This window comes from Esox lucius, chromosome 1 (assembly GCF_011004845.1).
Source record: "Esox lucius isolate fEsoLuc1 chromosome 1, fEsoLuc1.pri, whole genome shotgun sequence".
Taxonomy (NCBI): Eukaryota; Metazoa; Chordata; class Actinopteri; order Esociformes; family Esocidae; genus Esox; species Esox lucius.
In genome coordinates this window covers 1370640-1386842 of record NC_047569.1, presented here as the reverse complement: position 1 = coordinate 1386842, position 16203 = coordinate 1370640, and the positions used below count along the sequence as shown (strand labels likewise).

At 40.9% G+C, this 16203-nt stretch overlaps 1 protein-coding gene across 4 annotated transcripts in view; it reads left to right on the top strand.

Moving 5' to 3' along the window:
* atg16l1 (ATG16 autophagy related 16-like 1 (S. cerevisiae)) overlaps positions 1–15465 on the top strand; it is a 41822-nt gene extending 26357 nt beyond the window's left edge. For 3 of the 4 annotated variants that reach the window (XM_010903356.3, XM_013132771.3, XM_010903355.3), the window contains 4 exons: positions 10055–10204; positions 10615–10662; positions 10846–10947; positions 14379–15465. In XM_010903356.3, the coding sequence (XP_010901658.2) occupies positions 10055–10204; positions 10615–10662; positions 10846–10947; positions 14379–14472 (394 nt within the window). In that variant the 3' untranslated portion in view covers positions 14473–15465. Of the gene's footprint in view, positions 1–10054; positions 10205–10614; positions 10663–10845; positions 10948–14378 lie in introns of those variants that run through there. The other variant, XR_004574639.1, reaches the window with a different exon arrangement.
* The last annotated feature ends 738 nt before the right edge of the window (positions 15466–16203 follow it).

Below are 16203 nucleotides of genomic sequence, written 5' to 3'. Positions count from 1 at the left end.
CATGCCCGCTCATTTTAAGATGTCCATCAACATTAAAATTCAGGCTATGCCACTGTTATAGTCAAATTCCCTTACATCTGTTTACCAGACGTATTCAGTAATGAGAATGGTCACATTTCTAACAAGAAAAAAAAACAAACATAATATGCAACTAAGGCCAAATTATGACAAACAAAAGATTAATTCATTACATTAGTAACTTAATCGTTATAGATCTTAGTGAAACTGAATATAAATAGATTACTTTCTTACCTTTCCTTGTGGTTCTTAAAATGACGAATTAAATTTGATGTTGTTGTTGTCGTGTCAGATACTCTTGTGTTGCATATTTTGCATCTGGCAAATCTTTTTTTTTTTTATTCACACGGTCCAGTTCAAAGTCCTTGTATCCAAACGATACTATTTGTGGAGCTCTACTAACGTTACTGTCTGCCATGTTTGGCGCGGTTTGAATTGTGCAGCGTTAAAGGCACATACGCTGATTGGTGCTGATGTCACAACATATAAAATAATTTTATTGCTGTTTATTATAAGTTCAAGTCATTGTCGAGTCTTCCACTTCAAGTCAAGTCTCAAGTAACTTGTTCTCAAGTCAAAGTCAAGTCATTTTCACACTTTAATCAAGCAAGTCACAAGTCCTGAAAATTGTGATGAGTCAGACTCGAGTCAAGTCATGTGACTCGAGTCCCCCACCTCTGGTGTAAACACATAGTGTGGTTGGATGTATTGCACAATCAATATCCAAAGAAAATGAGCACAAGCAAATAAAAATACAATAACATCAAAATAGTATTTTTATATTAGATCGTGTTCTCTACTACAGTTTATAAGCTCTAACCATTTCTTCTGTGTTCCACCGTATAATATTCTTTAAACTATTTAAAGTTTTATTGAAATTTGTTTCATCTATAATTTCCCCCACATAGATTTTCCTTTGAAAATGTAGCCTACACAACAGAAACACCACAGACTTTCATTTTGAAGGCAACATATGAAAATCGGGAGTCTTATTGTTGCTGACTCATTTTTTATGTAGAGTGTTACTGTTGCCACAAGTTAAATAAATAATAGTCCTGAAAGTATAGAGTGGTATATTTGTTTTTAACCGTTTTAATGAGTGGAATTTGTTCAATGCCAACTCCATTACATGAACGGTACACAATCGGTTGCATGGATATCATGTAGATAGTAACAGCTGGCCACAATCAATGACGTGCGGATACTTAATCACAGAATTCGCAAACTCCTCTTCAAATTTCCAGTTCGAAATCGAACTAGAATCGATATCGGTATACCCCTATATCCGCTTGTCAGTGTATTTTCTAAGCCCATATAGCGTAATATTATTGACAAAAGTAATCATTCCCTCTTAAATCATAAGCCGCTGCACAACTTTTGTACATGGAAGCTACATTTATCTACAACCTTGCTGGTTACAGTCCTAACCTGCTTACCAGTCAATTAGATACAGGTCAGTAACCAAAACAAACGTGTTGGACGGGCATTTGATTTCCAGAATGGGGCACTTTATCCTTACCAATAATGGTTAGTAACTTCAGCCCGATGGACGCAAAGCTAATATTCCTAATCCTATGGGCTATTAGGCTATTGTCATTTGACGTAACCATCCCATATTCACAGTGACAGTGGAATAAAGCAACTTAACTAGGCTTGAAACACTAGTAATTAAGGAAACATGAATACATGGTGAATGAAACCAAGGATGTACTGTACCGTTATGCAGTATAACAGGACACCGAAACCCAAATAGACATCGCAAAGCCCAAATCAACGACATTACAGGTACCATAGAAATAAGAATGTACTCACAACTGTTCCTTCGACGCTTTAAGCCAGGTGTACTTTTCGTAGTTGATCGATTGAAAGTGCCACACAAATCCTTTCCCTGACTTATACAGTTGGTTCTTCGCAATTTACATGTTTTCTCGAATAAGGCTTTGCCAGTAAATCTGCCAATAAATCAATTTGTATGTAAAGAAACAATAGGGCGCAGTACAAATCTAAACAAAAAATGTAAGAGCACTGCATCTACTACAACCCTAGCCTGAACGGTTGCTAGTTGGGGGTTTGGTCGACCCTTCCTCACAATTTCCCGAAAAAGGCTTGAAATCTGATTTGTTGAAGAATATGACAATCGACAACATCGTCCCATTTGCTTTTACAGAAGATGGGATTCACTTGAAATTCTGTAGGCCTAAGCATAGATTTTCACCCGGAGACAGCACATGTGGAAAATCTGATTGGATAAAAGCTCTGATTTATCTGAGCTGTACTGGAAATGGCACAACCGAGGGAGAGAAAAGCAATGAAACCATATCAGTACACTGGTGGGAACGAACTTTGTTAAATGCATCTAGCGTTAATGAAGATATATATTAAATAATGAAAATATATATTAAATTATAAAAATATAATTTTCTGATTCTGACATCGTTAGGCCAGCAATAAAAGCCTCTGGTCCGCAGCATTTTCAAAAAATATCTTATTGTATACCACAATGAAATCAAGTCGTCATGTTTTGTAATTACTAGCAACTAGCTTGTCATTAATTACCGTTTCTGAAATTTCTGATGTAGTTAAAAAATGCAACCCCCTTCCCAATTATCATCTACCTTACTATTTTGTTCAATTGCATTATTTGTATTGATGTTGCAAACAGACTAGAGCGTTTTACCTACCTTGCCTTCTGGTAAAGAAAATGGACTGATCAACTTAAGAATACATGATGTCTGATCTGCCGCACATGGTATTTCACGATTTGCAATTTGTCTGCTGAAGATTGTCCATCAAACAAAGGTGACTAGATGAGTGACTCTGAGACAGGAAGGTAATAAAGATTTGAACTTCAGGTCAGATTGGTGTATTGTCTTGTTCAACCATCTTTGATCGCAGAGACATTTGGTTCCAGAATTCAGTGGAATGAAAACAAAAAGGGCTGCGCATGTAAACCGTAATTAGCCAGCCAAGCTCAACATAACCTTCATAATGGTGTTTTTCACTGATTGTTTTTGTCACTAGATATTCAACAATCGGAATTCATTATTATTCACCATCTTTAGTGAAATAGTGAATAAGCATGTAAATAAAGGCATTATTAACGCAAACCGTTGTCTGCTGGTTAGCATATGATATAAGACAAGTGGAGTGATCTTCAGGAAATTAACATATCTTAGAAGGTTGCTCAATAAATATTCAGTATACTCTTTAACAGTTCTACTGCGCTAAATAATATCAAAATATAATTTTAACCAGTTGAGAATACTGTAGAATACTGCTTCATATCTAATAAGCAACATGGTGTTTATGGGCTGCTGTGGTGCCAATTTGTTGTCATATTATACAATTCTGGAATTGTCTGTGCATACTGAAATCATAAGCATTAAGAAATCACGCTGTTGGACCTTCAGTGATATTTTAAAATGTACTTGTGAAAAGTTTTAAGTCCGTCATTTGCTGCTATAGAAGTAGCTTTTGAAGCATTTTTCACATTCAGAATTGCTGAAAAAGCATTACACCCGACTTGCAAATATGTTCCTTTAGAGGAGATGGACTTATACACCTCTTTCAAGATTTTATTTTAAACGTGGTGAGCGTGGTGAGCTTGCAAATGTGGGGGACCTCAATAACGCCACAGTGTGGTTGATAAAAAAAATCCTTCCAGTAATTTTTCCGTATAGTCCTTGTCAACATAGGTCTATGTAGGATTTTTTCAGTAAAAAAAAAATATTGCAGCATTTTGCAATTACTCATCCATCAGAAAGTGATTCTGCACCAATGCCCGATAATCATGTTCCAAATCAAAATATGAAAAATGGAGTTTTCATGGGAGTTTGCCCAACCAATCCACATGTTTTGTGGATTTGGAGAAGGCATTCGACTGTGTCCCTCGCGGCATCTTGTGGAGGGTGCTTGGGGAATATGGGGTCCTGGGTCCTTTGCTAAGGGCTGTCAGGTCCCTATACAACCGAAGCAGGAGCTTGGTCCGCATTGCCGGCAGTAAGTCAGACTTGTTCCCAGTGCATGTTGGACTCCGGCAGGGCTGCCCTTTGTCACCGGTTCTGTTTGTAATTTTTATGGACAGAATTTCTAGGCGCAGCCAGGGGCCGGAGGGTGTCAGGTTTGGGGACCACACGATTTCGTCTCTGCTCTTTGCAGATGATGTTGTCGTGTTGGCCCCTTCTAACCAGGACCTTCAGCATGCACTGGGACGGTTTGCAGCCGAGTGTGAAGCGGTGGGGATGAAAATCAGTACCTCCAAATCCGAGGCCATGGTCCTCAGTCGGAAAAGGGTGGCTTGCCCACTTCAGGTTGGTGGAGAGTGCCTGCCTCAAGTGGAGGAGTTTAAGTATCTAGGGGTCTTGTTCACGAGTGAGGGAAGGATGGAACGGGAGATTGACAGACGGATCGGTGCAGCTTCTGCAGTAATGCAGTCGATGTATCGGTCTGTCGTGGTGAAGAAAGAGCTGAGCCGCAAGGCGAAGCTCTCGATTTACCAGTCAATCTACGTTCCTACTCTCACCTATGGTCATGAGCTTTGGGTCATGACCGAAAGGACAAGATCCCGGATACAGGCGGCCGAAATGAGTTTTCTCCTCAGGGTGGCTGGGCAATCCCTTAGAGATAGGGTGAGAAGCTCGGTCACCCGGGAGGAGCTCAGAGTAGAGCCACTGCTCCTCCACATCGAGAGGGGTCAGCTGAGGTGGCTTGGGCATCTTTTTCGGATGCCTCCGGAACGCCTTCCTGGGAAGGTGTTCCGGTCCCGTCCCACCGGGAGGAGACCCCGGGGAAGACCTAGGACACGCTGGAGGGACTATGTCTCCCGGCTGGCCTGGGAACGCCTCGGTGTCCCCCCGGAAGAGCTAGAGGAAGTGTCTGGGGAGAGGGAAGTCTGGGCATCCCTGCTTAGACTGCTGCCCCCGCGACCCGGCCCCGGATAAGCGGGAGAAGATGGATGGATGAATTACATATTCCAAAAAAAGCACTATCTCAGAGTTCGACATTCTTCATAGCTTTGCTTATGTTAGCGTCGTGTTTTTGGTAGCTAGCTACAGAGAGTTGGTCTAAACCTTCTTTCGCTTTGCTATTTTTGTAGTGTATGCTGTAGTAGACTGGAGGGACTGATGGTTTGTCGTCCTGGTCTCTAGCTGTCATTATAGTTTCTTACAGTAAGCAATCTTTGCCCCTTATGGCATAGTTATGCTATATATAATATCCAGGTAAAATAAGCCAAGGAGGAAAGCCTGCCTCGCAGAAGGCGATTGCCTGGAACGGGATTGGCCAGGAAGTAGCGGCATGATCCAAAAACTATAAAATGACATTCCAGAGTAAGTTAATTATTTATTGCAGCATTAGATAGTCTTGTTCATGAGGTTACGGACCTGGTCTTCCTTATGCAACCCCAATCTCATCTCACTCGCTCTTCTCACTGTAATGTTGGTTACAAGCTGATATATACAGTACAGGCCAAAAGTTTGGACACCTTCTCCTTCAATGCGTGTTCTTTATTTTCATGACTATTTACATTGTAGATTCTCACTGAAGGCATCAAAACTATGAATGAACACGTGGAATTTTGTACTTAACAAAAAAGTGTGAAATGACTGATAACATGTCTTATATTCTAGTTTCTTCAAAGTTGCCACCCTTTGCTCTGATTACTGCTTTGCACACTCTTGGCATTCTCTTGATGAGCTTCAAGGAGGTAGTCACCTGAAATGGTTTTCCAACAGTCATGAAGGAGTTCCCAGAGATGCTTAGCACTTGTGGGCCCTTTTGCCTTCACTCTGTGGTCCAGCTCACCGTGGAGGCCAGGTCATCTGGCGCAGCACTCAATCACTCTCCTTGGTCAAATAGCCCTTACACAGCCTGGAGGTGTGTTTGGGGTCATAGTCCTGTTGACAAATTAATGAGGGTCCAACTAAACGCAAACCGGATTGGATGGCATGTTGCTGCAGGATGCTGTGGTAGCCATGCTGATTCTGTATGCCTTCAATTTTGAATAAATCCTCAACAGCGTCACCAACAAAGCACCCCCCATACCATCACACCACCTCCTCCATGCTAAAAAAAAGAACATGGATCCCTTCAACAATGCAATTCTTCTGTTTAAAAACTGTTAGCCTTCTCGGCGGTACTGAATACAACACTGACTGACAAATTAATAATTATATGTAAGCCAACCAAATGCCCTCCAGGCCTGGGCCTGGGATAACATTCATGGTTGCAAAAAGTGCAATTTTGGAGGATTGTGTCAGCGCCACCATGAGGCCTACATGCATGTCAATGCACCAGAAGTTGCGGCCCTTGGCCCTTTACTATCATAAAAATGTGGCCACCTTTAAGCCATTTTATCTCACTGGAATTAGTAAAAAAAAATTTTTTGACTAAATAAATTATAATATTGATGATGATGAATCGGAAAAAACACAATAGGGTTTCACCAGTAAACTGTGGTCAATAGGGGCCTTTATTTATTTTCTTACTGAGCTGGTATATATACATTTTGAAGACCTTTGACCATAGTTTTAAAATGTCTGAAAAACCATAAGGGAAAAGTTAATGGATCCCCAATGCAAATATGTTACCTTATTTGGCGATGGACTTAACTACCTCTATTCAGGGCTCAATTGAGGTGAGCATGGTGAGCTGGCAAATGTAGAAATCCCAGTATTGCCATCATGTGGTGGATTGAAAATAGCTTGCACTCATTTTTATCGTCTCATGGTTGTCAACATATGCAACAATTTAGAAATATAATACCATTATGCTTGTTGGAGTTTTGTACCTATATATGTAAAACCACGCCTATCCACAAGTTCATTGGTTGATAGCGGCCATGCTTTTTTGACAAACTGGTCTGCTTACTATAGCTTTTAAAGACTTTTGTCCATAGATGCCATATAAAAAATCGTGTGAATATCAGTCATTTGGTCACATAGGAGTAGCGTTTTATTTTTCACAAAAAACATAACTGGACAGTTAAAGGATCCTAATTACAGATATGTTCCATAAGAGGAGGGCGGTAAGCTAGCATATGTGAAAAACCTCAATTGCGCCTCTGTGTGGTTGATTTAAAAAAATGCAGTAATTTTCTCCTATCATCTTTGTCAATATACACACCAAGTAGAATTATAATATCATTACACTTGTAGTAGTTGTGTGCAGAAATGTGCAAAACCCTGCCCCTGCACATGTTTATTGGTCAATAGTGGTCATGTTCTTAATTTTTTTTGCCTACCTGCCTGGCTTATTTAGCGTTTGACTGCGTTTGTCAGATGACAAATACAAATGTACGTGAATATTGGTCCCTTGGTGCCATAGGAGTAGCGTTTTAAGTCTTTTTCACAAATTCTAAATGGATGTAATAACGTAACAGAAACTTTAAAGGATCCCAATTGCAAATATGTTCCGTGAGAGGAGATGGACTTATCCATTTCTTTTCAAGGCTCTAACTAAAAAGAGGTGAGTGTGGTGAACTAGCATATGTGGAAAACATCAAGAGTGCCACTGTGGGGTTGATAAAAAAAATGTTGCTGTCATTTTCGTCCTACCATTGTCAACATACGGGCCAAGTCGAATTATAATATCATTATCCTTGTAGTGGTTTTGCACATTTATGCAAACAACGTCCTTGCACATGTTCGTTGGCCATGTTTCTTAACCTACTGGCCTGGCTTATATAGCGTTTGATGGCCTTTGGCCAAAGATGCCAAATATAAATTTATGTGAAGATTGGTCATTTGGTGCCATAGGAATAGTGTTTTAAGTGTTTTTCACAAAATACAAAATGGCGGAATATCCATCATGACAAAGTTGAATATAATCTAAAAATACAATTTCATTTGCACTCCACCAGTTAAATAAAACAAGTAGTCGGGAACACTTGAGTGACTGGCAAGAGATTTTTCAAGGCAGTTATCTGAGGATTAGGGGTGAAAATGTATTTAATCTCTTACCGGTACTGACCTGTGGGTGCGTGCACTTCTGTGTGCATTTTATGGGCCTTCTTAGTTAAGGATAGGCCTAGGTGATGTGTCAATTTTTTATAATATCTTTACAATTCATTCTAACATCTCCAAGTTATGTTGTGCGTCATGTATTGTGCAGATCGACAATGTTATTTTGGGCCGCCAAAATTATATTTCATTTGTCTTCTCGTCATTTTCAGTATGAAAGCGTTAACAATTAGCCTACAGTATAACCAAAATTATAATTAGAAAGAGGTATAGTCCTATGTATAATGTAAAGCTCCAAAAAAAATTTTACCACTTCTTTTTCTTTCCTTTCCAAAAAAGTCGGAAAGGAAAGATGTCGTGGAGCTCCGCCCCCTAGAGGGGCTTTAGCTCCTAGTGGTTAACCCTGGCCGCGTCTGCGGCCATACTGAAAATGTGGCCATTATGTCCCTGTTGGGTATGATGGCTGCAGCGCACACCGTAGTCCACCTGGGCCTACATGCACGGCCTACAGCCATTGTTGCTCGCCAGGGGGTCAACCCTGTATGTCATCAAAGCCGGGCTTTGTCCCTGCCAGCTCACCTAAGAGGGGACCTGGATTATTGGAGGGACCCTCTGGTTCTCTCTCAGGGCGCTCCTCTGGGCAGGGTGTCAGAGTGCGTTCAGGTTTTAACAGGGCTACGGTCGCATACATCACTCGCCAAGAGGGGGGATAAGGTCTCCTGCTCTCCACCAATCTGCCACAGGTTTTTAACTATGGGCGCATGCCCACCTCCGCTCCCTGACTGCGACTCACATTCTGGCCTGTCTGAATGTGGGCGCCGACATGTCTCGCCGAGTGGCGTCTCCACCCAGACATCGTCTCCCTCATCTGGCAGGGGTTTGGGGAAGCCCGGGTCGACCTATTCGCTTCCAGACAGAACCCACACTGTCACCTTTGATTCTCTCTGTCCTGGCTGGAAACATTCGCGCACCACCCCTGGCCTCGGGGTCTCCTTTACACGTTTCCCCCGCAGCGCTGCATAGCGCGTCTGCTGGTTCGGAACAAGATGGAAGGGCTTCGGGTCATCCTGGTGGCACCCGATCGCCCTGCGGCTGACTGGTATCCGGAGATGATCCAGTTGCTGGCTGACTGCCAGTTTATGTCTAGCATGAATGGTTCAAAAGATACAGCCTGATAGCTAATTAATGCTAATTATCATATGTAAAATAAGTTAACGTGTCATTGCATGAACAGGGGATAGCCAAACTGGTGAAATAAAGTTGGTTTCGTGTCTGTAACTTGAACAGTTTCAAAGATATAGTATAATAGTAAATTAATGCTAATTACGCTAAATAGCATACGTAAAATCAATGAATGTGTCATATGACATGGAAACCGTCTGAACGTTTTAAAGAGGATCAGTTTTGTCTCTCTCGAATGGTTCAAAAATATACAGCCTAGTAGTAAATTAGCATACGTAAAATCCAATAACTTTTACTAATTTGGAGGGGTAGCCTAAACTGGTGTAACAATGTTGGTTTTGTGTCTGTAGCTTGAATGGTTCAAAAGATAAGTATTATGTATACAATTGTATATCAACTGATTGGGACCTTAATTGGTGGATCGCTACTCTTCATGCAGTTGGAGTCATATGAAATCAAATCATCAGGAGGAATCAGCCCCTTAAGTTAAAAGTTGCACCCTGTTGGCTGTTATAAAATGTCAGATGCCTTTGATGGCTTTTTCCATCTTAGGTGTTTTTCCTCTCAGATAAGTCTTCTGTCCATATGGTCTGTGTGCTCATGCTCTGTTAAATTTGTCTTAAGTGACGGGGGATATTCAGCTACCAAACAAATCAAAGATAATTGCTAGTACTTGATCATAAATCTCTTAAGTTATGGTTTGCCTACCCCGAAGATATCTACACTCAAATTAACATGTTGGCTAGATGGGTATGCAGTGTATGTTTGGACATACTCGTTTCAAGATTACAAGTTTTTATAATTATCCAGGTGACCCTGCTAATAAATCACAGCTTGGACAGTCGATGCATTAATTTGACAGTTTTCTTCAAAAAATGTTTCCTACATTTTTAAAGAGCAGAGAGTATAGTTCGGGAGTTAGAGCTCATGGGCCGAGTCACATCTCTTGACCTGAACCACGACCGCACCGAGCTGCTCACGTGCTCCAGGGACGACTTGGTCAAGATCATCGACTTGCGTAGCAACGCAGTCCGTCAGACCTTCAGGTAATGGAGTATGTCAGTGGTCTAAAACTGTATGCAAACCTTGAGAGAAACACCTGTTACTGGTGTCAAGCCTGCCCGCCTGGGCAACTACATCTGACTGGACAAGTACGCAAGATAACATGGATAGGAAGTGTGTGATTGTGGTTAATGTTAGGCTCCGTTACTGTACAGGAGCTTTAGGAGGGACCGAAAGATGTTGACTAATTTACTGGCAACTGGCCAAGTTTACCAGTGAGCTACCAGTTATCTTGTTTTTATGGGTCACATTCCTTTTGGCTTCCTTTAGAATTTTTTTTGCAGTTTACAATATTTAGCTTTTTTTCATACCAGAATGATCATGTTTGATTAAAGTCCTGTGTCTTTTATTACTGTGGTTTGAGGTGTCAACATTTTTCTCCCCCATTTCTCAGTGCTCAGGGCTTCAAATGTGGCGCTGACTGGACCAGAGTCACCTTCAGGTGAGTGGATGCCGTCTTCGGCTCGGCCATTTTCCATTCCTGTAATTATGCACAACCACAAAGTTGTGCAAGAGGAATTATTTTGGAACGCAGCCCAATTATAGGGTTCTAGTTTTGTGCAAGTGTGAATGTGCTCCCTTGAGATGTTGACCCTTTTGACTTCTGTTCCCTTGCTCCCCTCAGTCCAGACGGTAGTTATGTGGCCGGCGGCTCTGCAGATGGAGCACTGTACATTTGGAACGTCCTGACGGGCAAACTGGAGCGCACCTTGGACAAGAACCACAGGTCAGTTTAGACTTCAGAGGTAGGATCAGGTATCCCTTGGACATTGATGGCTAGTCTGTAGGGACATGGACCAAGAGGCTAATGTTTTTGGAGCGTGTTTTTGGTGTAGATCTGTAGTAAAGGTATTAGGGTAGGGAGTTGTGATTATGTTGTCTTCTGAAATAAACATTGCAGTTCTGAAAATGCTTGCATCCTCGAATCGTCATCAAATTCCACAACTGAATTTAAAGATGGTTTGAAACCGCTAGGTTATGTTGACTGGTTATAAGTCCAGTTAGCAAAATCAACTATCGAAGGTGCCTTTGAGCAGTCTGTCACAGAGAAGCAAATATCCAGAAAGTAGTGATATCTGAACATCTGAGGACTTATATTATTTACTTATTGCTTACTTATTATTCGCTGGCCAGAAAGCAAGTTACCTATTTCATCTTTAAAATTCACCTCGGACAGTCAATCTTTATTTGCTTGAGAGAGAAAGGAAAATACATATATTATGACTCTGAATACAACCAGGAAGAACACTTTCTTTCGGGGCTAGAGCCTTACTTGTTCTAACCAGGATATACAGAGGACGAATCGACCAAACTAGCTTGGACAGCAGCTAAAGGCAATGGTGAACCTGTTAATCCCCAACCCTTTCCCAGATTATCTGGAGGCAATGTGTACTTCAGTATAACAGGTTGCAGTATTAGAAAGTATTATTTACAATGTCTTGTCTCCACGGGTTGAACTGGGAAACTTGATGGAATTGCATTCGCCTTTAGTCCTCTTCGAAGTGATTGTGGTTCACAAACCTTTGCAATAAAATGTTTCTTGTATACTCTTATGTCTCATTGGCAAAGTTGCTCCATTGTTTTTCCCACAATACGACTCGGGAGAGACAGAGGTATTGTCCCAATTGCAGAGCTGGTATAAATTATTTTTAACTCTGCTCCAATGAGCAGGCAAACAGCGTGGTCAGATATGAAAAGGCAGAAGTCAATACAAGAGAAATCCAGAAATTCAAGTTTATTTATCAAATGCAGTGAATAATACAGCATGTTCCTGCACAATGAAATTCTTGTGACATGGCATAAGACATCTAGTAAGAATTGATTATTACATAGTAAGAATTGATTATTATATAAAGCAAAAATAAAGCAGCAATTTTAAGGAGTAGGATGGGGAATATGGGAAGAAGTATTGAATATTATAGATATAGCAAGTATAGAAATAATGTAAACTAGCAGCAATTTTAAGAGTAGGGTGTGGAATATGAATCATGGCAGAAGCACAAAAGGAGCAGGCTGAAAGCAAAATCCAAGTCTGTAAGTCAAAAATGCCCAGGCGAATGTATAGACTAGGATAAGCTAAAACGTGAACATGGAAGTCATGCTAGGATCAAAGAACATTATAAAGCTATCACAGACTCTTGAACGGGTTTAGTATTTCAGTGATTGGAAGCTGGGAGGAGTGCTGCGTTTGTTGTGATTGGGATCTGGAGGCTATTTGTTGTCCTGGTGATGTGGTTGAAAGATGGAATTGTGAACAGACCTTACATATTTGGCAACAAGTGAAACCTCCAAGTATGCTCTCCCACATCCCTTGTACTTTTTTCATGACCACAGCATTTTCCACAATTACAAATATTATTCTGTCCACAACGAAAATGGGCCAACTAGGCGAAGCAAACTGCCTTCACATAGCTTGTTTAGGTTAAAGTTCATGCACCCCTCTGACCGCACTGCAAAGTACTGAAGCTCTGTATGGTGGCTGTAGGAAATAGTTCACTAGTGCCAGTTTAAATTCACCTAATTCCACCAGTTGTTTCGTCAGAATAAAGTTTAAATATCGATGCTAGTGTGACAGTTTACTAAATATACCTTGAAATGTTTTTAGAATAGTTTTCCACTTGCGATGCAGCTTTGCGATAGTGGTACGCACTGTTTCCATTCATAGGATTTTACGAAGCTAATAACACTAATTGCTTACTGAGACAGAGCTGAATAATGGATTGTTTAAAAAATTACTAGGTGCCTTAAGGAACAACTCTGGGTGTGGACTGTCACCAAAATATGATTTTTGGACAAACTTTCTCTCAAATAATGTTTGACAACAAATGTAAAAGAAATGGGGCAGTTTGAGTTCCGATTTAAGTATTGAAGTGGTCAATTTGCATTGAATTTTCTTTTGTAACAAATGTTTAAACAAAATCAAGCTTTTGGTCGTAAATATAAAATTTTTATCAAATTATAATTTGGCAAATTTAAGAAAGTGGAAATAAGTTTTTGCATTTTTATTCATTCGCAACTGGAATGTCCTTTTTAAAGTTACTAATTTTGCTTCTCAGTTAGCAGCTAGGGGAAGAGAGGTCCTAACTAATTAGTGAACTTAATAAATTACAGGGTGTGAGCAAAAATCTGCAAGCTGGCCAGCAATCCATGATATTTTGGTACCTGGGGCGGGTTTGGTACCTGGGGCGGGTTTTAATCTCTTAAGCCAAGGTCTGGCAACGCTAGGCTAGTTTTGGCAGGGCAGAAAACTGGTCTAGCCCAGGGTCAGTCTAGCCAACTAGTATTGCCAAATTTCAGAAACTCGTTGATAGCTAGCAGAGTATGTTCTTTGACGGAGAATCGATGTGCGCATTTTGACCAGTTTGGACAAGGCCAAATCTAGCTAAAAGTTGCTTATGCATTAGGTTTGGATAAAAAAAAAACACAATGCATCTTTGTTTCTTTATCATTTATTGAGAACGCCATATTAGCTAGGTTGTAACACTATTTTCCAGCGGGAAATGGAATCAAGGATTGTCTGCTCAAACCAAAGTAAAGAGTTTGGAGAAACCTTCCTAAAATGTATTTGCGCTCTTAGAAAAGAAACCAGAACATTGAATGATTTTCTCCTGTCGAATATTTGTCAACCTAGCGGTAACTTACACAAAGCTTTCCTTGACTATCTGGCTAACTGGGGTAGCCTATCTAATGTTACATTGTCCAGTACAAAGGTATCATTGTCCATCAATTTTTCATACTTCAACTGTTGCCATCTAATAAATGCCAAATCCAGGTTTACCCTCGTTTTGCTCTGTTTGACGCTCGCTTTCCTTCCATATTTTTGTTTCTGGGCCACTCTGTGCACATGAACCCAAACAAAGCCAGTCGTTGGCCTTCACCTTATACACCTTCAAGGACCTACACGTCTATGAACATCCTGACCTTGTACAGTCTACTTGAAACCATGGCAGACTCTCTGCTAGAGACATTTTTTTTATGTTAACTGATATGTAAGGATTATTATTGGATATTTTAAATGGAATATTGAGAAATTCCTCTGCCTGTGCATGCAGTCATGTCATTATGGCACTGATGCAAATAAACTGAAATCTATTGGTTAAAGGGCTACCTAACTCTTGCTCTATTGTCCTTGGCTCTGACCTTGTTTTTCCCTTTCAGCTCAGCCATCAACTCTGTCTCCTGGTCGCCATCAGGAGCCTACGTGGTCAGCGTGGAAAAGGGCTGCAAGGCTGTGCTGTGGTCTGATATGTGATTGTCTACACTCTGCTCTGGCTGTTTGCCGTTTTACTTTTCCTCTGTAGAACAGTCCTGAGAGACAGACTTTGGAAAGAAGATTCCCTAGCCCTGCCCTTTAACAGCCACCCCTGAAACACTGCCTCATTGGCATTAGAAGATTCTGTACTAAGAATTCTGTACTAAGGCTGGTGGGTTCCTGTTTGAGTTCATCCAATGGCCTATGGGTGGCAGCGGGGAGATGGTGTCAAGTTGCAAGTGTCACTGTAAATGAAGTAAACCTTAATCATGTGAGTTTGACAATATATCCTACTGAGGCAAGACAATTACTATGTCATTTATGAAAATGACACACTGAAATGAGAGAAGTTTTTGCCAAATTGTTAATATAAACAGAGCTGAATTGTCTGTTTGCAATCAGACACACTGTGTTACATAACCGTGGAATGGGCAGATGATGTCTGTGTCTCCTGGTTTCCATTTTGAATCCGATTCCTGTTTTTAGCCTTAAAGAGTGCATCGCAGCTACAGATAGGTTCCTGTCTTCATTCAGAAGTGGTTTTAGCCAATCTCCACCATGTCAGTGTCCCAAATGTCCTTTGTTTCCTTTTAGACAATGCACTATGTAGCTACAGCCCTGTTGGCCCTGGTCAAAGATAGTGTGCTATATAGGGAATAGTGCACCAAGCCGTTTAGGACCGCCCCTGTTTCGAACTGACATGGAGGTGATTGGTTTTTTCAAAGTGGTAGGGAGTATCAATTGAGGGTGAAGGTAATCCAGAAACGCTGGGCTTTTCAATGTGTTTTCTTTTTTTTCTTTTACTACCAACCGGGCCTGTTGATTGTTTTTGTTATATCCCTGCACCCACATGTCCAAAGAGTTTAAATACTTCAACTCTGCTGGAACAAAAGCATGCACACCTTGTGGGACCAGGTTTGAAAAACACTGTTGTAATTATAGTTGATGCATTACAATGGAGAAGATGCATAAAGATTACAGCCCTGTTTCTAATTTCTGTCTCCAAGATGCTAACATTTTGAAGAAATGAAACTAAAGTGTCTTTTATCTGCACGCTGTAGTGTGTAACACACTGTTTAAACTATGGGGCTAGTGCTAAGATTATGATAGAAATTCCTTCCTTGTGCAGCATGGCAATTGTACCTGATCTGCTTAATCATGTGCCAATCACAATGAACGTGCCCTCCATATAAGAGTTTGAGAATGCTTTAAAATGACCAGTCGCTTGCTACAGTTAGTGACCCCACATACTTGGCGCCAAGCCACACGTCATCTTGATACTAAATAATCCATTGGCCTTTCATGCACAGTCAGCATCAACACTGGACATTCCAGTTTAGTGTCAGCGGTTTGCCCACTTTTAGTATTTAACTGCCCAGTGTTTTCAGATATCTGCAAAATTACCTCTATTTAAGTCTTTTTTCCCCTCCCTATTCTGTACACCGATCGGCCATAACATTGACCACTGACAGGTGAAGTGAATAACACTGATAAGCTCATTATCATGGCACCTGTCAGTGGGTGGGATATATTTGGTAGCAAGTGAACATTCTGTCCTCAAAGTTGATATGTTAGAAGCAGGAGAAATGGACAAGCATAAGGTACTGAGGGCTATATTGTGAGGGCTAGACGACTGGGTGAGAGCATCTCCAAAACAGCAGCTCTTCTGTGGTGTTCCTCGGTCTGCAGTGGGTCAGTACCTATCAATAGTGGTCCAAAGAAGGAAAAGCG